The 25,803-nt window shown below is 43.8% G+C and overlaps 1 protein-coding gene across 5 annotated transcripts; it reads right to left on the bottom strand.

Moving 5' to 3' along the window:
* Nucleotides 1–273: 273 nt before the first annotated feature.
* LOC121924079 lies at nucleotides 274–19,466 on the bottom strand. Of its 5 annotated transcripts, XM_042455176.1 has the most exons (11): nucleotides 19,374–19,466; nucleotides 16,672–16,750; nucleotides 16,414–16,479; nucleotides 16,030–16,061; nucleotides 15,833–15,926; nucleotides 15,438–15,550; nucleotides 14,926–14,989; nucleotides 14,605–14,738; nucleotides 13,024–13,159; nucleotides 1,944–2,113; nucleotides 274–1,819 (listed from the first exon to the last, which is right to left on the bottom strand). In XM_042455176.1, exons 6-11 carry the CDS (start codon nucleotides 15,488–15,490, stop codon nucleotides 1,738–1,740), a joined length of 639 nt encoding a protein of 212 aa, XP_042311110.1. In that variant the 5' UTR covers nucleotides 15,491–15,550; nucleotides 15,833–15,926; nucleotides 16,030–16,061; nucleotides 16,414–16,479; nucleotides 16,672–16,750; nucleotides 19,374–19,466; the 3' UTR covers nucleotides 274–1,737. The 5 variants fall into 5 exon arrangements, with proteins under 5 accessions (XP_042311110.1, XP_042311112.1, XP_042311111.1 ...); XM_042455178.1 differs by having other exon boundaries at nucleotides 15,833–16,061; XM_042455177.1 differs by having other exon boundaries at nucleotides 15,438–15,926.
* Nucleotides 19,467–25,803: the final 6,337 nt, after the last annotated feature.

Raw genomic sequence — 25,803 nt, 5'->3', positions numbered from 1 at the left:
AGAATAGGGTTGGACTGGATAGCCCTTGGAGCCTCTCTTAACTCTAGGTTTCTATGGCCTGTTACAGACAGCCAAAATAAAGCTGCTTTGAGTCACAGTGGAGGTATGGTGTTTCAATGATGCATGCATCCTAAGAGTCCAGAAGTCGCACCAAAGCCACGCTCCAGCCCTAAGGACTAGAGCGTGGCTTTGGTGTGGTTTCTGGGCTCTTATGACGCATGCATCATTGAAACACCATACCTCCACTGTGACTCGAAGCAGCTTTATTTTGGCTGTCTGTAACAGGCCATGGAAAAGCCCATCATCCCTTCCTTCTTGCGCTGAGATAGCCAGACATTCTGGCTGTTGAAATGGAAATGTGGGAGCGAGGCAGAAGTATTAATGGTATCTGTTTGGCTCTGTTCATCTTGTAGGTGAAGGTAGTAATAAGAAATGGAGAAAACTGATAAGACAAGAAGGAATTTTAAAAAAAGCCTTTCAAAAATAGTATACTAATACTTTAAAGAGAAAGGAGAACAGATAAAAATATTAGACTTTTAACAAAATCAGGAACCGGGAGAGCAAAACACTGGATAATATATAAAGATTTGCTAAAAGAAAAGAGAATAGAGAAAAGAAATTACATCTAAAGAGGAATGAATGTGTGAGGGTAAAAATATACAATGGTATGGATACATACATATTAAATAAAGTTTAAAGATGATTTAGGTACAGAAGGATCTGAAGAAAAACAAAATGAATTAGATAAAATAATCTCTCTTAGAGATAAAGGAAAAATATCAAAGCTGGGAAGAAAGTCAGAGGAAAATGCAAAGGCTACTTAAAACTTAATGCCCTATGGTCTCTGAGTTATCTTTGTTGCATATGACTTCTTATTTGGGAGTAGAAATAGAAAAGAAATATTGGAGAATCATTCTATGCTCAGTAACAGCTGCCAGAATTTTAATAACCATAAAACATATACCTACTATAGACAGGTGGTTACTGAACATCTGGGAATTAAAGAAATGGCAGGCATCCAGAGGGACCCAGCCAGGGAGGTCTTTCTCCACCCCTGACATACACAGATTGGGTTATCCAGATTGGGTTATCCAGATTGGGTTTTTTTACCTTAACCCCCACAAATATAGAAATGATGGTATACTACTTTGAGCTACAAGAACCCAGGACAAACAAGGCCATTAATGGCTCTGCTTTGCTCTCTGTCTTCCCAGCCCAACAGCCAAAGCATCTAGCCAGCTAAGTGCAGGAGGGAAGGAAGGCATCGGCCTTTCTGGGCTATTTCGTTTCTTCTCACAGAATCCTAGAGTTGGAAGAGACCGCAAGGGCCATCCAGTCCAACCCCACTCTGCCATGCACGAGCTCACAACCAAAGCATCCCTGACAGATGGCCATCCAGCCTCTGCTTGAAGATCTCCAAAGAAGGAGACTCCATTCCACTTCACTGCCCTTGGGAGGTGATGTCACCAATACCAACATGCAAACTCACCCCAACTTCCAAACTTCCCAACCAGATAAGCCCAATAGGCAAGGGAGAGAGGGAGTCTCCATCCTGGCTTGTCTCATTCCACCTTCCTGGCTTGACTTATTGCCCTACTGGTCCATGCTTGCATGCTAGTAGGGCTAGTCGAAGGACAAGACTCTGACTCAACAGAGTGTTGTAATGGGATCAGCCTCCTTCACCAGACACGGCAAGTAGCAGCACAGTAGAAAGCTTGGGCAAAAGGAACATCTGCTTCAATTGGCAACATCCGGTAAAATCTGGCTTATGTATTCTTGCTGCTTGTCTTTCAGAATTCTGATAATGTGTGCTATTTCCCTGTAACAACAAAGCAACTGTCACTTAAGCCAGAGAAGAGCAAAAAGCCCATCAAGTGGACTCACCACTCTATGATTTCTCTACTCCCTCAGCCCCCCGACAAGCCATCTGCTTGTAAACCTACCCTGGCCGTAGGTATATTTCCTTGTCCTTCACACCATCTTCTTCAGATCTGATGGGCTGATTGTTCAAAATGTTCATATACATAGAACATAACAAATCATACCAGAACATCAGTCTTCTGGGATCACAGACATACTTTATGATTGATATCAGGTATCTTGCTGCCTTCACCTAAAAATATACGAAAACAACATTTGTGTAAAATCAGAGGAGTTTATCACATGGGGACCATATGTACCTCCATCCCGATAATAACTAAAACGTCCGTACCCCGCAAAGCATGCAAATGCGTGAAAGATTTTCACACGCAGAACACAATAACATGTTAAAGTGAGAAAGAAGGCAGAATGCGCATTTGATTTTCACGCAGATGCTAATAAGTCCCATTGATGGTTTAGGAATCACATTTTTGTATGTGCACACAGAAGAATTGTTTCACCAAGTGAAGTCACCAGAGTATTTGAACTGACTTCCTATTGCCTGAAAATAGCTTGCCATTGCCTGAAATTGCATGTGATACCTCTCACACAATAACGTTAAATCCCACGATTGCTTTTGGATTGCCATTGGATTATACTTCTAATTTCCCTTGTCTGATAAACTCAATTATGTGGGGCCTTATTCTCATTCTTATTCTCATTCTTTGGCAATGGATTTGTAGTGGCACAATGTGAGCCATCAAATGCCAAAGCTGTCCCTTATATCCACTTTTATTTATAACTGTACTGAAAGTACTAAATTAGAAGATTAGACAAAACCAAGATAAAAGGAAATAATTACAAACTATGGGGTTTTACAACCTCAAAGTTCCCCTCAACATTATTGGTGGTGTATAATTTTTCACTGCCAGATGAAAACAACTCAGCTGGAATTACAGCACACAAATGTTCAGTTGTTTTATATGTGATCCTAGCAAAACTTTACTGAGAAAGTACATTTGTTTATATAGTGTTCAATATACCAAATGCCCCCTCAGAACAACTTAAGCAATTGTTAGTTCTATTCTTCAAGGAATCTATAATGTGAATGTGAATGTGACTGATGAGGTGGAGCAACAATATGACTTGGAGGCAATGGGAACAAGTGCAGCCAGAGACATTTAGGTTACCCTTCCTCAATATGACAACTCTAAGCATTTGGGACAATAGCTCCATCACCTCCAGGATAATATGATGAGTTGCTAGTCCAAACCATCTTTAAGGCATCAGTTTGGGGAAGCTAGCATTAGACTTTGCTTCAGCTGGGGAGGGATTGTAGGAGAAGCTAGGTGAATTACACTAGTTTCTGAAAGGGCATTCTAGGAACAAGTCAAAGCAAACAAGGAAGAAAGGTGTTTTGTGAAGGCTAAACTATAAGCAACTATAACTAACGCTACTCACATTTCTTTAAAAAGTATACATAACACACCCTCTTTTCATTTAGAGAATACACAACTGTTGAATCCCACCTGGGTACATGGCTCCTGATTTGTATTGGTACCCTATGACAATTACAGGGACCATTTGATTACACACACACACACCAGATAACTTTACTGGCTGCATTTTTAGGCATAAGTCAAAGTGCTGGTGTTGACCCTTAAAGCCCTATGCAGCTAGTCTGCTGAAAGACAGCATCTCCCTATACATGGTAACTCAGGCATTAAGATCTACAAACTCCTTTGGCGAGAACAAGAGAAAGAGCCTTCTCCATGATGCTCCCAGGCTGAGCAAGTTCCTTCCATGGGAAGTCTGATGGCCCCTCTCCCATTTCTCTTTCTGCCAGCAAGTGAAGATCTTTTTACTCAAGCAGGCCAGTAAAAGTTAACTTTACGTACCAGTAGTGTGTATGACAGAGACACAGTGGCTCAGCAATTAAGATGCTGGCTTTGATGATTACAAGATTGATAGGTCAGTAGTTGAAGACCCAAGTGCCATGAGGCAGAGTGCATTCCCATCACTAGTCCCACTTTTTGTCAACCTAGCAGTTCGAAAACATGTAAGAATACATGTAAATAGGTAATACTTTGGTGGTAAGGTAACAGCATTCCATGCAATCATACTAACTACATGATCATGGGATTATCTTTGATATCACAAAAATGATACAGTTCATGTTTAATTTAAACAACAGAAATGAGAAACAGTCACCATCACTCACATACTTTGAGATTTCTGGTGTTCTAGATGAGGTTCAGCAAAACTAATTTTCTGGGCTGAGCAACTGAACAAATTAACATTTCTCTGATTTATAACAACTAACAATTATTTGATAATAATTTGGCTTTTGAGAATACAAACAGATTAGATATTTTGATGATTCTTCAGCAAACCCCAAAGGATGAGGTAACAAACCCCAGGATTAATTTCCCTGAGGATTCCTTGATGTAATGCAATATAGTACAGTTTTTGTTTCTGTGTAAAGAAACCTCTTCATGAATACAAGGAAGAAATTCAGAATTTCACAATCTTGGCAGAAAACCAATGTCATCAAATGTCAAAGAAAGGGATTGTTTTGAAAACAAGCAAATCATATATAGCAAGAAGATTAACAGCAAACTAGGAGCCAAACAAACTAGCAGGTCACTGATGCTTTAAAAACTTGTATAATATATGGGTTTCAGAGAAAGCCCTGTCTTCCAATGAGCCCAGTGCAGGCATTGCTTATACATGGTGAATAAACATCAACGGAAAAGAGGTGTGGTTTCCCTGTTTCCCTTTCTCTCTGGTTGCACCAACTCCTATATGCAGAGGGTGGTAAGTCTGAAGAGGAAAGCCTCCCGTATCTAGAGATGCTCTCTGATGCTGAAATCCTGGAAGATTGCGTTTCCCACTCATGTGCAGAAATTCCATGGAAAATGGATGCTCTCTGGTTCAAAATGTTACCTTCCATGTGTAGGAGAGCAACAGAATTGACTGTGAAGGAGAGAAGGCTACACATTCCTTCTCTTCACATGTTTGTTTATCATGCTTCAACAACATCTAAATGTGACTATCACATTTCAAAATTCAGTGTCTGAAACCAGTAAAGCTTTTGATAAAGCCAAACAGCCATAACCTAGATGTGTACAAGTTGTATATTTTGGTGGCAGAAGGCTCATTTGATTTAGTGCAGGGATGGACAACTTTGTGGCATTTGATAATTGTTTCAAACTGCTCTAAGTTCTTTCTTTGGTTAAATGTAATCTTAACTATTTAACTTTTTTCCACTTTAAATCCAAATTTCTAGTTCTTCTTCCTTTCTCATTTTCATTGTCATCATTACCATCTTTTCTTTCTTTATCTTGAAGCCTGAACAATGATCACATTCTCTTAATGTCACCAAATTAGGAGGAATAGCTAATACTCCAGAGGACAGGATCAAGATTCAAAATGATCTGAATAGACTAGAAAGCTGGGCCAAAGTTAACAAAATGAACTTCATCAGGGAGAAATGTAAGGTACTATACTTTGGGCGGAGAAATGAAATGCAGATATAGGATCATGGGGGACACCTGGCTGAATGAAACTACATGTGAAAAGGATCTGGGAGTCCAAGTAGACCACAAGTTGGACATGAGTCAACAGTGTGACGCAGCAGCTAACAAGGCGATTTTAGGCTGCATCAGTAGAAGTATAGTGTCTAGATCAAAGGAAGTAATAGTGCCATTGTATTCTGCTCTGGTCAGGCCCCACCTGGAATATTGTGTCCAGTTCTGGGCACCACAATTCAAAAAGGACATTGAGAAACTGGAGCCATGTGTCCAGAGGAGGGCGACTAAGATGGTGAAGGGTCTGGAAACCATGAAGCCCTATGAGGAACAACTCAGGGAGTTGTGTATGTTCAGCCTGGAGAAGAGAAGGTTAAGAGGTGATATGATAACCCTATTTAAGTATTTGAAGGGGTGTCATATTGAGGAGGGAGCAAGCTTGTTTTCTGCTGCTCTAGAGAATAAGACACAATGGATTCAAACTGCAGAAAAGAGATTCACCTCAACATTAGGAAGAACGTCCTGATGGTAAGAGCTGTAGGACAGTGGAACAGACTCCCTTGGAGTGTGATGGAGTTTCTGTCTTGGGAGATTTTTAAGCAGAGGCTGTTGGGGATGCTTTGATTGTGAGTTCCTGCATGGCAGGGAGTGGGACTGGATGGCCCTTGGGGTCTCTTCCAACTCTATGGAGCCCTGGTGGTGCAGTGGTTCAATGCCTGTACTGCAGCCATTCACTGAAAACCACAAGGTTGCGAGTTCAAGACCAGCAAAAGGGCCCAAGCTCGACTCAGGCTTGCATCCTTCCGAGGAGGGAGCTAAAATGAGTACCCAGACTGTTGGGGACAAATTAGCTTACTTGCTAATTAGCTTACTTGCTGTTCACCGCTATGATCTTTGGAATAGCGGTATATAAATAAAACAAATTATTATTATTATTATTATTATTATTATTATTACTTGGACTCCCAGATCCCTTTCACACATAGTCACGTTCAGCCATGTGTCTCCCATATATATAAAATGATTATTATTTTTAGTGTAAACTAAATTGTTTAGAACCAACATTGGCCTATTTTGATTTATTAATCCATGTGCTCATTATTATAATGGATGTGAAGGGAAGTAGAAGAGGGTTTCCTATATTACAGGAAAATGTTTCGGTTTGCCCTGTCAGGACCATCATATAGCATAATACAGATTTATGTATCTATAGACTCACTCCCAGGTGCCTATTACGGTGTTTAGTCATTTCTACTTCTCTGGAAACTTTCATACGTGTGCAGATTAGTCCTGGTATGGAGACAATATTTCTGCTATCACTTTAGTGTTTCTAGAAAGTACAGGATATATACATTTTGCTATAAGAGTAAATAGCACCCACTTGTACTGGAGAAAGTTCATCTACGTGCTCAGGGACCTTGCATGGACAGAAGTGAATTAGAATTACCTAATTAGAATAGAAATTAATTGTGTGGGGTGGTTTTACAGACAACTGAGGTGCAGACCCATCTCAACTGAGGTGCAGATTCCACCTCAACATGAGGAGGAACTTTCTGACAATAAAGGCTGTTCGAAAGTGGAACACACTCCCTCAGAGTGTAGTGGAGTCTCCTTCCTTGGAGGCCTTTAAACAGAGGCTGGATGGACATCTGTTGGGGATGCTTTGATTGAGATTTCCTGCATGGCAGGGGGTTGGACTGGATGGCCCCTGTGGTCTCTTCCAACTCTATGATTCTATGATTCTATAATTCAGGTATGACAGTTCACCTAACAGAATTTTTTAAATGTCCTTTTCTTTTACTCCAGACCATATATCTAGACCATGTTGGTGCTTCTAATTCTTTCTTCACTTATCCTGGCTGTGCCCACCCAAAAAACTATCAGCTCAGTTGCACATCGCATTGTTCCAGGATGGTTTCCAAATGCTTGTACATTAGTTATATGTTCACCTCCTGAGAGAAGTTCCAAGGAAGAAAATGGAGAGCAAGGTACTAAAATTTTCAAAGGGACAGTGGACTCCTCCTTGTACTAGGATGAGGGTAGACTCTTTGTATTATCTTGGTCCACCTTGTTCATCTATAACAGGTCCTGGAGACAGAATACTGTAGTTTACATTTCTTGAGGACAGGATCTATAACAAAGATGGCATCATCTAAAACAGCAATAGTCAACCTGGTGGCATTTGAGGTACGATTAGATTGCTGCTCCCAACATCTCTCACTGTAGGCTATGCTAAGTTGGGCTGATGGTGTTTTACCATGTTAACCATCCAATCAAAAATGGAGTACATTTGCTTTGATGGTGTGTGGCAATCGGATGAAGCAACATACTTCAGCAACAAAATGCAACTTTGTCTTTTAGGACTTTATCACATGAGCCTCAGTTCCACGTTGGTCTTGCCTCAATTGCATTATTATTATTATTTTTAAAAAACCTCAAAAACATGCCAGTTTGGAACTTTTAATACTATGTCTCTCTTCGATAGTGGGGCAGGACTTTTTAGGCCATTGATAATTGCTGCACACTCCAATCCGCATTCCCCCTTAACCCCACCTTACTGTCTTCCCCACTTCTTTCCCCTTCCTCCTATCAGAGAAGGAATGACTGCTGCCTCATGAAGAAGAAGTCATTCCTTCTTTGGCAGCCTGGGGACACATAGAGAAGCCTGTTCTGAAATAGGGAACGGCAGAAAGAGAGGGAGTGGGAATGGGACACTGATCTATATGACTGTCCAATGCCAGAATAGCCACACTAGGAAATTACTGCACTTGAAATGCTACAGCAAATGTTTAGGACCTTATTGATGGGTGTTTCCCATTAATAAAAAGAGATGTCTAAGAGTGGAGCAATGACAATATGGCTACGACACATATGATGAGCATTGCCAAAGACACTAGTTTCTAATTTTAATAGAAGATGTAAAGGCTTGTATGATAAAGTCCTCAGGCTGCACATCCAAGAGCAACACAGAATTATATGAAGATTATTTATGTTCATTGCTCTTTTTCCTGAAGCTAGACATCATTTCATATCCTCAACATTTATCCTCATTAAAACCTGATGGGGATACCAGGGGCCAAATAAGTGCACCAAATGCTGCTAGTAGACTATCCTGCACTAGGGCATGCATATAAAAGTTATTTGAATCTCACTGGGATAACAAAAAATATATATCTGTGAGGGTAATTGGCCATAAGGAGTGAAATTTAATGGTAAGATTCTTCTAAGAGTTAGCCCTAGAGATTAAAATGAATTGTATATTGTTTTGCCAGAACTTGCTGGGCTAGTATTGTAAGACAGTGACAAATCTTTATAAAATGTAGAGAAATCTTGTAGCACTTTTGAGAGTAACTGAAAAAAACAAGTTGGCATCATGCAATTTTGTAAACTAAAGTCTACTTTGGTGCGAAACACACCGGCATAAAAAGCCATCTTCCAGGCAGCTTAGGGGGATGGTGCACAGACGATGCATGCCTCCAAGATGCCCAGAATCCAGCTTCAAGACAGGCAGCCACTCACACATCGACTGGCTTCTGGTGCTCTGGCAACATGGTGCTTAGATGCCGCATGTCACCAGAGTGTCTTAATGCCAGCTTCTGTCCTTGGCAGCTGAGAAAAACTGGCTTTTAACTGCCCAAAAAAGGAGTAGCTCTTTGCTACTCCTTTCCTGAGTGGCTACAAGGTGGATTGGAGCCACAGTGTGCAATTGCCACAGTCCTGATCTGCCTTCGGAAGAGGCAGCTTAAAGCCGCCTCTTTGGGGTGGTCTATTTGGCCCCTTTATCTACGACAGCTCATGCTGCCAACGTCTTTCTTTCAGTTAGTCTCAAAGGTGCTATAAGATCTCTCTCCATACTGACCATCAAATAGTTAACTATGGCTGAATCTGCACTGCAGAAATAATGCGGGTTCACACCACTCTAACTGCCATGACTCAGTGCTAGGGAATTCTGGGAATTGTAATATGTTGTGGTACCAGAGCTCTCTCTCAGAGAAACCTGAATGTCTCACAAAAATCCAACTCCCAGATTTCCATAGCATTGAGTCATGCCAGTTAAATTGGTGTCAACCTGGGTTATTTCTGCATATAGTCTGTAATATCAGTATGCATTTGAATATCCAATCCAAGTCCACAAAAGCTTATGCTATGTCATTTGCTCAGTTAGTCTCAAAGGTGTTACAAGATGCCTTTGCATACTGATATGTTAATATGTCTGATGCCTTGCAATGGCAGGTATCAAGCACATTAAGCCCATATCTGGATGCTGTAAGTGAGCAATTATCATCATTGAAGCAGATCAAAATTTTTCTAATGGTGATTAGGCAGACCTGGAGAACTCAGAGTTTTAGGGCAATTTGCTCTTTCCAAGTTTTTCTCAAATAGGGATGAACGCTTCCTTCAGTTTCAATTTCTCTCAGTATCTTGGTCTTCCACTTTGAATTTACTTGGCCTTGAACTTGTTGAATTTATCTAATATTTAATTCAGTTCATCCTCACTTTTGATCATTTAAAGTTCATATGAAAATGCATACACGTTTTTGAGTGCATTATTTTTTATACATGCATTTTGGACACATTATGCCAAATACACCCATTTTTTTCAAGCAATTTTCTCTAACATGATATATTTTGACATGTTTTTCACTAATATCTGCACTTTCACAAGCACTTTTCATCATTTTGTACATATTTATGTCTGAGGTGCAAAGTCAAACATTGTAAAATTCTGAAAAGCGCAAACTATGAAAAGTGATGCAATTGTACCTTTCATGCTAGTTCAAAAGTGCAAAATTTGAGGGAGGGGAGGCAGAATTCTCATCAATATGTGAAAATCTTGTGCCCCAATAATCAAATATAGGGATTTTATCACAAAGAGGAAACTGGGCAAAATCAGGGGTTTAAACAGTGATTATCCCTTGCAAAATATGATATCACACTTAAGATTTTCCCATAACATTGCTATTAAATAGTCAATAAAGAGGCAATAAACAGCAACAAATTATTCACAGGAAAATCCCCAAAATGATTTGTTGCTCTTTATTGGCTCTTTATTGCCTGTTTAATAGCGATTTTTGAGATAATATTAAGTGCAATATCATGCTTTGCATGAGATAATCACTGTTTAAACCCCTGATTTCCCCCCAATTTCCCCCATGTGATAAAATCCTATATTTCATGTGATTTTATGATCTACTGGAATTATTTTATTGGCTGTTCATAGCAGTGTTGTTCTTGTCTGAGTGACATAATTATGCTTAATAGTGAACTTAATGATGAACAAGATTTTTTCCCCTGTTGTATTCAAATTCTAAAATTATTTTAATTTGGGTTGCATCAAAATATATCTCTAAAGAAGGAACACTCCACCTTCCTTCTTGGTGACCATATATTAATGCTTTTATAAGTCTAGGTTTTTTATTTCCCGAAATCCATCTTTTTATTGATCTATCCCATCCTCTTACTATTTTTACGGGGATCCTTACTGGGATTGTTTGAAATAAATATATAAATTTGGGTAATATCATCATTTTAAACATTCTTACTTTTGTAAGCATATTCCATTTTTTACTTGGCCATTTATTTAAAAAAACAACAAAAGATTCTATGATTCTATGATTATACCTACCAACTTTCCCTTCCCCTTTTCACAAACGCCTGCTAACACAAGACATGCCCAGACATATAGAGACAACATCTTCCCATGAATTAATCTTATGTTAAACTGATACCTGTGTAAGTAATGGGGAATGCAGTCAGCTTCTCCAAAGCTATTGATTGTTCAGTTCTCTTCCTTGGAACTACCCAGAACCCCTCCCAGAGGTATACATTTGGCTATAAAAATGCCTTTAGTCTTTTCTTGAATTACCAAAAGGAAATGTCAGCTGAGAAGTCATTCCAGAAAGGCCCTGGGGTGACTTTCAAGTTATTTGGGGGATTTATAGCTAGGATCTTGATAAGTTCTGTTAATTAATGGTTTGTGTGTTTATTTTAATATTAAAATACCTATTTCTGAACTTCTTCCTGATTGACACTAATAAATGTACTGAATGGGAAACTCTGGTACCACAATAAACTATTAATCCCACAATTCCCTAGCACTGAGCCAGGACAGTGAAAGAAGTCTCAAACTAGATTATTTCTGCAGTGTGTTTTGTACTGTAGAGAAACACAGGAATAATAGAACATTCAGGGCAGCCAATAGGAATCAGGCTGGAAAAGGTGGAGACTGCTTTCATGAGCGAGTATAAAAAGGAGGAGGAGCCAGTTACATTTAGGCATTGTGTCGAAACTTGCTGAGGCAAGAGATGGTTTTAGAACTGCAAGGAGGTGCAGTTAGGATTAAGGGGTTCAACCTGGATGGGATTCAGACTCCCAGACCAGGAAAAGAACTTTAGAAGGGTCAGGGGAGTCCAGTTTTAGAGTGTGTGTTAATGTCCTGCAGGATTTATAGCTAGGAAATATTTCCCAGAAAGGCTGGGAAATATTAGAAACCACCTAAGAAGTGGATTCATAAAAGAGGAGCTAAAGTGGGTTACACACCGGCAAAAAGTACGCGCTTGGCACATACTAGAGTTAGGAAGGAGTGTCCTTTCTGGACACCCCTAACCCTAGTACGTGCCGAACACATACAAAATGGCGGCACCCGTTCTACATGGGTGCCGCCATTTTGACATAGCGGATGCTTAGTGTCCGCACGTCATGGCACAAAAATGATGCCGCAAGTGTGCCATTGGTGACTTGCGGCGACATAACCGCACCACAAAAAGAACCAGCTTTTTGTGGGTTCTTTTTGCTGCGCTGGAGAACCGTGCAGTTTGTCCGCTGCAGTTCCCTGGTGCAACAAACACGGGTGCCAGCAGAGCACTCTTTTTGGGCATTCTGTAAAGTGCCTAAGATTAAGAAGCTAAACTGTGTTTATTGTTAGTGTAACAAATAACCTGAGGAAGTAACACCTAAAGAAGCTGGATATAGGTTCTATGTGAACCAAGACAGGAAAGAAATATACATAAAGTCAAGTACTAAATTTGTAAGAACTGAAGTAATTCATACACTGTAACATAAGCTTGAGTAACATCCACTAAAAAAGATGCAGTTATAAGTCCTGAATGTAAATAAAGTTCTTTGATTTGTGTTCAACAAAGAGTTGCCTGAAATTTTTTACAAATAATGTCAAACACACTACCAAGTATTTGTGAAGTCGGAGGCTTTCATGGCTGGCATGCATAGTTTTTTGTGGGTTTTTCAGGCTATTCCTGAAAAGTTTATTCCTGATGTTTTACCAGCATCTGTGGCTGGCATCTTCAGGGGAGAGACATTTGACAGTTTGTAATGGCTGTAGTGATCCTTGCAGAATTCTGTACATTCTTGTTTATGCAAACAGTTTTATAAAAGACATAACCACTTATTGTATACTATAGGTACGAGCAGTTCAAACTGGAAATTGATGTATTCTTTCATAAAACATGTTTCCTAGACACTGATACCTATAGTGACTGATTTTTTTTTTTTAAAAAAGGTGCTTGTGGAAGTTGATGTTGACCAGAAAGTCTGATGCAACTCAGAGTAAGAGTCAACTGCCAAAGATAAGGCACAAGAGTGGTGTGACGTTAGCAGGAGAAACCCCTGTCCTTACCTTGGCTCTTAGCTTTTGCGCACCCTCCTCCGGCAGCCAGCTGCCTTCATTTGCCTTGTCATAAAGGAATCGGATCACGATATCCAGATTGCATTTTGGAGATTTAACAATCTGAACCAAGAACTCAATACACTCACTGTCAGGAGAAACAAGAAAGGGAAGGGAGAGTCAAATCCTTATTGGGGTAGAAGGCAGATAAGACTTCGACAGGGAAAGCGTGTCCCTGTTGGTGCTCTTGGACATCTCAGCGGCTTTCGATACCATAGACCATGGTATCCTTCTGGAGCGCCTGGCAGAGGTGGGAATCGGGGGCACTGCGCTCCAGTGGTTCCGATCCTACCTCTCTGGGAGGTTCCAGATGGTGCAGCTGGGAGACGTGTGTTCTGAAAAGAGGGCCCTCACAACTGGGCTCCCTCAAGGAGCCATTCTGTCTCCCATGCTTTTCAACATTTACATGAAACTGCTGGGAGAGATCATCCGGAGACATGGAGCGCAGGGCTATCAGTACGCTGATGACACCCAAATAGTCTTCTCTATGTCTCCGACTGATGCAGTGACTGGGGATGGCGTCTCCCCTCTCGTGGCCTGTCTGGAGTCGGTAATGGGCTGGATGAGGGAAAACCGACTCAGTCTGAATCCAGAGAAAACGGAGGTGCTCGTGATAGGTTCTCCCGGTCCAGGGATGGTGGTGGTTCCATCTGTCCTGAACGGGGTCACGCTTCCCGTGAAGGACTCGGTACGCAGTCTGGGGGTGCTCCTTGACTCGTCACTCCACCTTACATCTCAGGTGGACGCGACGGTCAGGAGCACCTGCGACCAGCTTTGGCTGATTCGCCAGCTGCGTCCCTACCTGGGCCAGAGGGACCTTGAAACGGTAGTACATGCTCTGGTAACCTCTTGATTGGACTTCTGCAACGCGCTCTACATGGGGCAACCCTTGTACCATACCCAGAAGCTACAACTGGTACAGAATATGGCAGCCAGACTGGTCACTGGCATATCCAGGGCCAGTCATATAACACCAGTGCTTAAAAGATCTGCACTGGCTGCCTATTTGCTTCCGGGCACAATACAAGGTGTTGGTTATAACCTATAAAGCCCTAAATGGCTTGGGCCCAGGATACCTAGAGGACCGCCTCTCCCCATATAATCCGCCCCGCACACTCAGAACATCTGGGCAGCAGCTATTGAGGGTCCCAGGGGCAAGACTAGCCTCCACATCCAGGAGGACCTTCTCCATCTCGGCCCCGACCCTCTGGAATTCGCTGTCCATAGAGCTCCGCTCGGCCACCTCCTTGGCCCAGTTCAAGAAGGGATTAAAGACCTTCTTGTTCAAATTAGCATTCCCGGAAACAGCCTCCAGTTAGTCTCCCCCCCTCTGACAGCAGTGGCAAGCTGGCCAGAACTGGTTTTTAATTGTGATTTTTAATGTAAATGTTTTTGTATGTGTAATGTTATGTATGATGTTGTGCACCGCCCTGATTGCAAGAAGGGTGGTATAAAAATAAAACTTTTATTATTATTATTTATAAGGCTCAGGGCTTGCGCATGTGAGAGAAGAAAAAAAGCTAATCTGCTTACTCTTCGTCCGATTCAAAGCAATGTTCTACAACACTAAACAAATGCCTCTGGGCCACGGCCTTTGTCATATGGTCACGTATTTGAGAAGGCAGATTGGTGAACTTCTGGCACATTTTATGTACCCATTCATTTTTCTGTTGGGAAAAGAAAGAAAATGGAAAATATTAGGTAAACCCAATTTGATGTGATAAGCCTTGCTGGGGAACTGAGCCAGGACCCCTCTGGCTGCATGCCACATCTTCCTGAAAGCTCTATGGAATATCCACCCTGACAGGGGAGTTCTAGAATATGCCTTCTTGGTGTGGTCTCATGCTTTCTTACCTCCTCTATGCTGAATTGTGACTGCTCAAAAAGAATGGGTACGTCCAATTCTTCACCTATGGTGCTGTGTAGAGAAGCAAAAAGATTTCCAGAGGCAGACATACTTATTATCTAATTACTGCACAAGGACCTAGCAATGGAATTGAAAAAATGCCATCCAATCCAATCTCATTTTGCCAAGCAGGAACTCTCAATCAAAGCACCTCTGACAGCTACCCTTGAATCTGGGACTTAGAATCTGAACTTTGCCCTGCAGCACAGACAAGCACTCTCCAAGGGAGTGCCTTTCACTGTTGAACAACTCTTATTATCAAGACATTCCTCATAATGTTGAGGTGGAATCTTGTGTCTTGCGTCCATTGCTCCATGTCCTATTCTCTGGAGCTGCAAAAAACAAGCTTGCTCCATTCTCAGTCTGACACCCCTTCAAATACTTAAACAGGGCTATCATATCACCTCTTAACCTTCTCTTCTCCAGGCTAAACATCGCGATACAGTTGAGAATAAATTACCTTGTTGAACTGGACAGAGGGTAGTTCACAACTGGAGACCATTGGGTGATCATGAATTCCTCACCAGGGCCAACAATGTATGGGGCTGGTGAAACTGGGAATTGCTGGATTTCCTGATCAAAAACAAAGGAAACACCTTCAGTATGGAAACACTGGAAAAGATACCCTGAAATCTAGGACATTCAAAAAAATGTAGGACTTTGCAAAATAAAAACAAAATACACTAATGTAAATTCATGCTTCTAAGTCATGTTCGTAATGGAGGACATTTTGGGATTCCTCCTGGTCAGGAGGTTGAAATGTAGGACATGTCCTGGAAAAGGAGGATGCCTGGGCCCCTCATCCTTCTCGCCTTCTCAGGACACTGTGTAGTGCATGCAAAGTTCATTCCTTACTGGCAAAACAGTCTCTGTTGGACAGGCTGAAGTTGACAGAGGATCTCTTGTATGCAAGACAAACGGTTGAGTTTTTGGGGATGTTTTGTGGATGCTACCAGGAGAACAAATAAGAGGTCAGAACATAAACTCGGAAAGATGGGCAAGCATCCCCTTTTGGTTCTTCCTACATACCCTTGAACTGGAAAGAATTGTACCTGTGTTTAGCCGGCTGCACGTGGATGACAGTCTATGAAGGGGAAAGAATGGAATTGGACACATTTCAAGACGGCCATTCCCTCCAAGTCTCTCTTTACAATGTGCTGCCATTGCTTAAGAGGGAGAGAAGAACCACTGGACCCCATCCTCTATCCCACCACCATTCCCTTCTCCTTTTGTGTCATGTCTTTTAGATCGTAAGCCTGAGGGCAGGGAACCGCCTCATTAAAACTAATAATTGTAAGCCGCTCTGATAGCCATTAGGACTGAAGGGCGGTGTATAAATACCATAAAGAAACAATGGACAATTCTCAACAAAGCAGGCAGGTTTGGATCAGAGGAGGCTGGGGACTGAGGGAAAGTTTGACCCTGTCTTTTCTTACCACATTCTGTTTTGGAACGTCGCTTCCTTGGGCCTCTGGCTCTGCTTCTGGCACTTTGAGGGAAGTCTATCAAAGAAAGAAAGAATGAAATTGGACACTTCTATCAGGGCTCCAATCCATCTGCCATGGTCCTTGAACAAGGACCATGAAAACCAGTATATTCAGGTTCTTTTATGCCTTCTCCAGACATTATTTGTAGTGGATGAAGGAGGGGAAAAGATGACACCATCTATAAGATCATTCGGACTCTTTCCTTACCGAGTCGGGAGGAAAAATCTCTACTGGAAATGCTTGAGACAGCTCTTCGTCACCTTGGCTTCTTTGTGGCTCTTGGAGTCTGAAAAGAAGGCAGCAAAAGACCATGAAATATAATTCCCAGCTCTCTGAGTCTTTCCTCGTAGGACATGGTTTCCAGACCCTTCACCATTTTAGTCACCCTCCTTTGGAAATGCTCCAGTTTCTCAGCATCCTTTTTGAATTGTGGTGCCCAGAACTGGATGTGGGGCCTGACCAGAGCAGAATAGAGTGGCACTATGACTTCCCTTGATCTAGACACTATACTTCTATTGATGCAGCCTAAAATCGCATTGGCCTTGTTAGCTGCCTCACTGCACTGTTGACTCATGTTCATTGTGTGGTCTACTTGGGACTCCTAGATCCCTTTCACATGTTGTCTCCTTAAGCCAGGTGTCCCCCATCCTATATCTGTGCATTTCATTTTTCTGCCCTAAGTGCAGTACCATGCATTTCTTCGTGTTGAAATTCATTTTGTTAGCTTTGGCCCAGCTTTCTAATCTATCAAGGTCATTCTGAAGTTTGAGACTGTCTTCTGGGGTATTAGCTACTCCTCCTAGTTTGTTGTCTTCTGCAAATTTGATAAGTATACCCCCAATTCTGTCATTGATAAAGATGTTGGATAGCCCTGGGCCCAGGACAGAGCCCTGGGGGACCCCACTGGTCACTTCTCTCCAGGATGAAAAGGAGTCACTGTTGAGCACCCTTTGGGTTCGGACAGTCAACCAGTTAGAAATCCATTTAACGAAAGCTTGTGCGACCAGCTTCTTTCATTCAGATAGGAGATTACTGCACAAGGAGCTAGCAATGGAATTGAAGTGGCTCTTGCCTTGCAAAGGCCATCCAATCCAATCTCATTCTGCCATGCAGGAACTCTCAATCAAAGCACCCCTGACAGATCACCATCCAGCCTCTGTTAAATGCTTTGATTGAGAGTTCTTGCATGGCAGAATGGGGTTGGACTGGATGGCCCTTGGGGTCTTTTCCAACTTTATGATTCCATGATTCTATGGCAGGGGTCGGCAACCTCCGGCCCGCGGGCCGGATGCGGCCCGCGGGCGCCTTTGTGCCGGCCCCCGCTCCCTCCTGCCGCCGAAATCGCCGCCGATTTCGGCCGCTCCGGTCGCCATTTTGCCTTTCAAAATGGCAACGAAGTCTCGCGCGACCATAAAGGTCGCGCGAGACTTCGCCGCCATTTTGAAGGGCAAAATGGCGGCGCCCATTAGGAGGCCCGATGCGGCCTCTGGAGCCCTGAATCAGGGTTCCAGGAGCCGCATCGGGCCTCTGGGAGCCGGCGCTGGCCTTTCCCCGCCCCTCAGGGCAGGCTTCGGCCCGCTCTGAGGGGCGGGGAAAGCGCCGGGGCAGCCGGCGCTGGCCTTTCCCCGCCCCTCAGGGCCGGCTTCGGCCCGCTCTGAGGGGCGGGGAAAGCGCCGGGGCAGCCGGCGCTGGCCTTTCCCCGCCCCTCAGGGCCGGCTTCGGCCCGCTCTGAGGGGCGGGGAAAGCGCCGGGGCCTCTGCCCGCCTCCCTGCGGGGCCCTGCGCGGCTCCGCGCGGCCCTCCCCGCCTCCCCACCGGGCTCCGCGGGGCCATCCCCGGCTCCCCGCGGGGCTGCATGAAGCCCCGCGCTGCCCACCTCCTCCTCTGTCTCCTCCGTCCTGCTCCAGGGAGGAAGAGCAGGAGGAGGCAGCAGCAGGAGGAAGAGGAGGAAGAGGAGATGGGGGCAGCAGCAGGAGGAGGAAAAGGAGAGAGGAAGAGCAGGAGGAGGAAGAGGAGAAGGTGGTGAGTGTGCTTTTAATGCTAACAAGTCTCCCCTTGCTTTGACAATGATAGTGTGGTGATGATGATGATGATGAGTCAGCTTGAGAAGCATGCAACTACTGTTTCAGAAGCTGAGAGAGTGTGACCTTGCAAAGTGTGTTTAGTGTGCTTTTAATGCTAACAAGTCTCCCTTGCTTGTGACCAATGATAGTATGTGATGATGATGACAATGATATGATATGAGTCAGCTTGAGAGGCATGTACGCACTGTTTCTGAAGCCAAGAAGGTGACTTTCCAAAGTGCCTTTTCTGTGTGTTTTGGAATGCAGGTTGGGGTGTTTGTCCAGAAAGGGACCGAGGAGGAGAGGGCGGGCACACGCCTCCTCCTCCTTGCAGGGCTTCGGTGGAGGCTCCGCCCCAGAGGGTGGCTCCGCCCAGAGGGTGGCTCCGCCCTGGGGGTGGAAGCTCGCCCCCAGCATGCAGCCCCCCCAGAGGGTGGAAGCTCCACCCCCCGGCTTCGGCCCCCCGACTTGTCTGAGGGACACCAACCGGCCCCCGGCTCCAAAAGGTTGCCTACCCCTGTTCTTGGTGTCCCATCCACCCAGCTGCTCAACAATCTCCCTTCGTGAGCTGGCTGGTTGGTCTCTGCAGTGGCCTTGGAGTCCCCCTCCATGTTGCCTATGCTATGCAACAACAAAACCAAAAAAGGGAACCCCTCCCTTATGGAGCTGTAGGTCACAGCAGGCACCTCTCTTGGGGGGGTGTGGAGAGGAGGAGAGAAGAAGAAAGGAAAGAGAAAGAAAGATATGAAAGGAGGGGAGGGGAGGGGGGGGGGAAGGAAGGAAGGAAAGAAAGAATGTAAGGAAGGAAGTTAAAAAAAGGGAAGGAAGGAAGAAAAAGGGGCCTTACCTTGGAGGAGTTCCCAAATTCTCATTCCTCCGTTTGGAGCCTGTAAAACAGGAAACAACTGTCCCTTAACCGCCTTGAGCTTTTTTTGGTTCCCTGCAAAGAGACAGATAAATGAGAGCTAGAGAAAGAATGACCAGATCCATGGTCCCAGTGGTCACTGCCACAAAGCCCCCCTTCCCCCCACTTGACCTCTCTCCTCCAAGTCCTGGCCAGGGAGCCACTCAGTCTGAAGAGCCTTCTGACAAGGGACATGGCCAAAGTGCCCAGAGGCAATGGTCACTAACTGAGGCTGCACTGGCACCAGCTGGATTCAGAATTGCTTTGTTTCTGAGGTGACTGTAATCAAAACAGAAATGCAATCTTTGCAAAGCAAAACATGCTTGGAGTTCTCTCTCTGGTGTGGCCAAGTGGATAGGCCTGCCAGCTCCTAAGTCTCTCCTCAAAGCCATGTTTCCAGACCCTCACTATTTTGTGGCCCTCTATTATTAGTGTAAGTAGTGTCAAACCGCATTATTTCTGCAGTGCGGATGCATGCAGCCTGAAACAACACTGCCATCTCCGTGCCACCTTTGTATCCAGTTAAAATTCAGTTAAGGATCAGCTTTATTATTCCTTGTCCTGTGAAGTTTTAGCATAAAATGAGGAAAAGAAAAAAAAGGTGTGTGTTGGGAGAAGATCTAGATCTTCTACAGTGGGTACCCCGGGTTACGAAATTAATTCGTTCCGCCGTCGCTTTCGTAACCCGAAATACTTCGCAAGCCGAAAAACCCATGGCGCTAATGGGGAAAAGCCGCGATTTCGTGTGAAATAGCGCCGAAAAGCACCAAAATTTTTTTCGTAACCCGAAATAACCTTCGTAACCGGAACAGTTTTTTTAAATGGATTTTTTTCGTAACCCGGAAATTTCGTTAAGGCGGGCATTCGTATCCCGGGGTACCATGTATTAAGGTCAGAACACAATGCAGAATAATCCAGTTTCAGACTCCATTAGCTGCCCTCCTGGCTCACTGCTAGGGAATCCTGGGAACTGTACTTACTGAGGCACCAGCGTCTCTGACAGGGAAGGCTCAATGTCCCCCAAAAGAACAGTTCCCCGAATTCCCTCCATTGAGCCAGGGCCGTTAAGCAGTCTCAAACCAGATTTCTTGCATCAGCACAATAAATTCCACAAAACCACAGTTCCCAGAATCCCAGTCCTTGAGCCAAGGCAATTTAAACCAGTCCCAAACCAGGTTTTTCTGTGCTGGCACATTCCTGGCCCTCTGCACAAGGGATAGAAAATGAGAGCCCTGATCCCAGTGGTCACTCACTCCTGACTCACTTCCCCCAACTCACTTGCAGGCCTTCCTCCACCAGGACAGCATTCTTCCAAGCCAATGTAGCCCTCAGACCACGTCTGGCCAAGTTCTGAGGGCAATGGCCACTAACCAAGTCTTCACTGACCTCAGCCATTTGGTTTCTGGGGCAACATGAAAAAAACAGTGGGTCCTGGAAACCAGAGCCTCTAGCTGTCAAGAGGCATTCAGGGCCAGGGAGGCACATTCCCTCAGAGGCGTGTGAAAGAGAAAGAGGGATGACCAACTGGTCAAGTTTCTGCTTCTAAGTAGACTTTCCCTGGCCTGAAGCAGGTTCAGAGGGAACAGGGCCAGCTCTAGCTAGTTGGCCACCAGAGGCGAAAAATATGTTGGCACCCCCCCCAATAGCCCCTCAAAGTGTAGGGAAATGTAGGGCATGATGTAGGACATTCAAGAAAATGGAGGACATGACCAACTAGAAGCCAAAAAACATTAATATAAGGCAGTATAAACTCCTGTTTCTCAAAATGGAGGACATTCCAAGAAGACCCAAATTCACAACTCCTAATTCATTGGGGGCAGAAGGAGGGAGAGAAAAACACAGCCAATGCAAGGAGCCTTGCAGCATTCTGAGCATTGGAGCACTCAGACCAGGAGGACATACATATCCCTGTCCTAGCGGGGATGCTCTAGCCGGTCGACCTCCGCGCGCTCTATGGCTGTCTGAGGGCTTACTTATCCTGTCCTAGAGGAGGCGCTCTAGCCGGCGACCTCCGCGCGCTCCTGGCTGTCTGAGGGCCTACTTACCTGTCCTAGAGGAGACGCTCTAGCCGGTCGACCTCCGCGCTCTCTACTGGCTGTCTGAGGGCTTACTTATCCTGTCCTAGAGGAGACGCTCTAGCCGGTCGACCTCCGCGTTCTCTATGGCTGTCTGAGGGCATTACTTATCCTGTCCTAGAGGGACGTCTAGCCGGTCGACCTCCGCGCTCTCTATGGCTGTCTGAGGGCTTAATATCCTGTCCTAGGGAGGCGCTCTAGCCGGTCGACCTCCGCGCTCTCTATGGCTGTCTGAGCGGTTACTTATCCTGTCTAGAGAGGGCTCTAGCCGGTCGACCTCCGCGCTCTCTATGGCTGTCTGAGGGCTTACTTATCCTGTCCTAGAGGAGACGCTCTAGCCGGTCGACCTCCGCGCTCTCTTGGCTGTCTGAGGCTTACTTATTTGCTGAACACCAGACCAAAAATTAAATCAGATTTCCATGACAGAAGCCATGCTTGGAGCCAATAAAACTCTCTTTGTGACCTAAAACTTGTGGCGGTGGTTATTCTGACAGATGGTTCAAAGCCAAGCGTGGCCACTTACACATCTCCAAAAAGGAGAGATCACATACGTGGAAAAGTATTATAATAATGATAATGATAATAGGGAATCTGAGCGGTTTACAACAGAGGGGGATATAGACAGTTTCCTGCCCTTAGGCTTAAAATCTAAAAGACACGACATGGTGGGGGAGGAGGGGATCATGTCCAGCATCTTCTCTCCCCCTGAGGCCTGGACCAAGGCAGATGGACTAGAGGGAGGGTTCTTCTTCAGGCTAGCCCTGGTGAAACTGGGCCAGCCTATTCACTAGAGATGCCACTGTGTTACAGGACAGATTTGTACAGGAGTAGGCAATCTTGTAGGTAACCTGGACCCAAACCATGTAGGGCTTAAAGATAATAATCAACACTTGGTTACTTTGCCTGAAAACTAATTGGCAGCCGGTGGAGTGATTTTAAATCAGAATGTGTCACTCTTGGATGTACATCTCCTGTGTTGGCATCCCTTCACTGGCTCCCCTCCCTTTCCGCATTCAGTATAAGCTCCTGCTGTGACATTCCAAGCCTCCATGGTGGCCCTCCTTACTATCAGAGCCTTCTTTCTCCTCACCTTCCCACCAGGGCCCTCCGTTCTGGTAGTCAAGGGTTCCTGTCTCAGCCCAGGATTTCCTCTGCCCCATCCCGGATTCGCCCCTTTTCACTTGCTGCCCCCCACTCCTGGAACCTTCTTCCTCCACAAGCAAGAGCCATCACTTCTTTAACCAGCTTCAAAACGGAGTTGAAAAAACCATCCTATTCAGAGAAGCCTTCCAGGCATTGCATAATTGTGCTTACTATTTGATGTTCTTTTGTGCCTGTTTATCGAACCATTTCCTGTATTGCTAGTATTGTTATGTATTATCCTACTTGAGTGTATGTTTTTCCCTGGAAGAAGATTAACCATCCATTATGAAGCCAAGCCCTCCCTCCAGTCCATCTCTTGGTCCAGGCCTCGGAGTGTGAGAGGAACTGCTGGACCTTTACCCTTTCCCTCCACCCCTCCCTTCTCCTTCTGTGTCATGTCTTTTAGATTGTAAGCCCGAGGGCAGGGAACCGTCTAACTAAAAAGATTGCATGTACACGCGCTGTGTAAATTTACAGCGCTTCATAAATAAGGTTGATGATGATGTGATGATGATGATGATGATGAATAATACTGGGAATCAGTCTAGCTGCTAGGATGGCCTGGCAATCCTGACTGTCTCCCTAACCCCAAGTGTAGTCTTGAGATGGAAAATGAAATCTGGGAGGTATCGAAAGGAGATGGCCTCTGTTTCACAAAACTGCAAGTAGAATCTAACATTCTTAAAACTGCACGCGGACAACATCCATAACATTGTCACTATCTTCTGCCTACAATTCTGCTGCTCCAGGGGACTGGACACTGGCCAATACAATACCAGAGTTTAAAAAGAAACCCAGTGGGAAGATTCAGGAAATTACATGCCATTTAATTACAGTAATTAAAATTAGAGAACAAAAATACTTGTAGAAAAAGCAAGCTTTGAGAAGTGGGGGAGGGACCTCTTTCTTTCTGCTGAGGAGTTTGAGATACAGGAAACTCATTTGGCTGCAAGTTCTGGTCTTGTCACCAATGTGCAGAACCAACAGTTGTGCTGTGCCAGTTTGGAAGCAAAGAAGGGGAAATTATTTCATCACTTTGTAGTACCAAAGCAATTTAGGTGGTTCTTCCTTCTCTTACTAAGAGTTTAAAGGCAATTCTGAGTTAACGTTAAGCAAAATTTCCTAATGGTAAGAGCTGCTGGACAGTGGAGTTGACTTCCTTGGAAGGTGATGAACTCTACTTCATTGAAGGTTTATCTAACGGAATCATCTGACAGAGATAATTCAGATATGGATTAGCAGGATGTTGGAGCAGATGACCATTGGTATCCCTTCTAATTCTACAGTTCTATGATTCTATTTTTAAAACAATTTTAAAAATGAAAGAACTTTAAAAAATTCTAATTAGCAATAGCAAGTACATTTCTATACCACTTATCAGTGCACTTAAGCACTCCCTAAGATGTTTACAATGTGTAAGCCAATTGCCCCCAACAAGCTGGGTACTCATTTTAGTGAGCTACGGAAGGATGCCAGGCTGAGTCGACCCTGAGCCCCTGGCTGGTATTGAACTCACAACCTTGTGGTTTGTGAATGTGTGGCTGCAGTAGAGACATTTAACCACTGTGCCACCAGGTCTAAATTATGTTAATTAGAGCCTATTATGTGACTATTCAACATTTACCTGTTTTCAGCATTGCTTTGGCCCTGTTAGACTCAACTGAGCACTAGATTAATGCTGCAGACTTTACAGTACTCAAGATGGATTATAATTGATGACAGTAATAGAATGATCCAGTTATGGACAGAATTGTTGTTGTTAACTGCCCTCAAGTCACCCTCAGCTCATGTGGATGAGACCTCTCCAAGCCCCCCTGTCCTCCACTTCTCTGCTTAAGTCTTACAAATTCAGGTTTGTGACCTCCCTGATTGAATCTGGCGTGCGCTCTTCCTCTCTTTTTACTACCTTCTACCTTTCCTAGCATTAGTCATACATTCTCCTGATGTGGCCAAAATATGACAATTTGATCATCTTGGCCTCCAGGGAAAGATCAGGTTTGATTTGTTCTAGGATTGATTTGTTTGTCTTTTTGGCCATCCACAGTATCCTCAGCACTCTTCTCCAGCACCATATCTCAAATGAGCTGATTTTCTTTTTATCCACTTTCTTCACTGTCTCACATCTGAGAATACAATGACTTGGACAATTCTAACATTAGTGCTCAGTTGTATATCTTTACTCTTTAGGATCTTGTCTAGATTTTTCATTGCTGCCTTTCCCATTCCTAGTTTTCTTCTTATTTCTTGACTGCAGTTTCTGTTTGATCAGTGTTTGATGCAAAGCATGAGAAATCCTTGATTACATTGATTTCCTTATTGTCTAAGTTTAATTTATGTAGATCCTCCATAGTCATACTATATCAAAATGACTGGTACAGAAATGTGCTAAAAAGTAATTATTCCTTCCACATATGCTTTGCATATTTTCATTCCAGTGATGAAACAGGTATAAGAGATGGTGTTGAATATACTGATGTTATTGATCAATGCAATGGGATGTTTTTAAGGAAATAAAATGATTGCTTCTACACTTACAACTAGCTGGTTCTGATGAAGTTGCGAGGATCTACATTAGACTGATATATACTTTATTTTCAGTGTATCATAGTGAAATAGTCTAAAACAGTCAGGAAATTCATGACACGAGTCATGATCCAGTGGTGTACTTCCCATATCCATATTTATATTCACATACTTCATTTGTCATACACAATTAATTTGTTTATCTGTATCAAAGTCAACTACTGTAGTAGAGAAAAGATCCCAGGTGTCCCAGGTCAAATAGGGGAGAGACACAGATTTGTTTCCATTAAAATCTTAAATCTGTTTTCTTTTACACTTGTCATGCTTGTTAGGTTACAAAGGGACACATCTGAGCTCAGATAAGAGCATGAAACTAAGTAATCCCCCGTGACCCAGGTAAGCATGGATGGCAGCTTTGATTGGAAGCAAGTCACACAACCTAAGATAGCAAAGTACTTAAGAGTGTGAGTCTAACAGTTCTCAGTTCACATCTCAGTTCACATGCACTGGGGAATATACTATTTTCTTATAACTGGCACATCTAACAAGCTCAAAATTACTCTCCTTTCTGGAAATACATTTTTGCATTTTGTATGGACATTTAGTGAGCAAGTTTGAGATTGAGGCTGTAA

The sequence above is a fragment of the Sceloporus undulatus genome, chromosome 2 (genome assembly GCF_019175285.1).
Source record: "Sceloporus undulatus isolate JIND9_A2432 ecotype Alabama chromosome 2, SceUnd_v1.1, whole genome shotgun sequence".
Lineage (NCBI taxonomy): Eukaryota > Metazoa > Chordata > Lepidosauria > Squamata > Phrynosomatidae > Sceloporus > Sceloporus undulatus.
The sequence above is the reverse complement of the archived record's forward strand: the minus strand, read 5'-3'. Positions and strand labels throughout refer to the sequence as shown.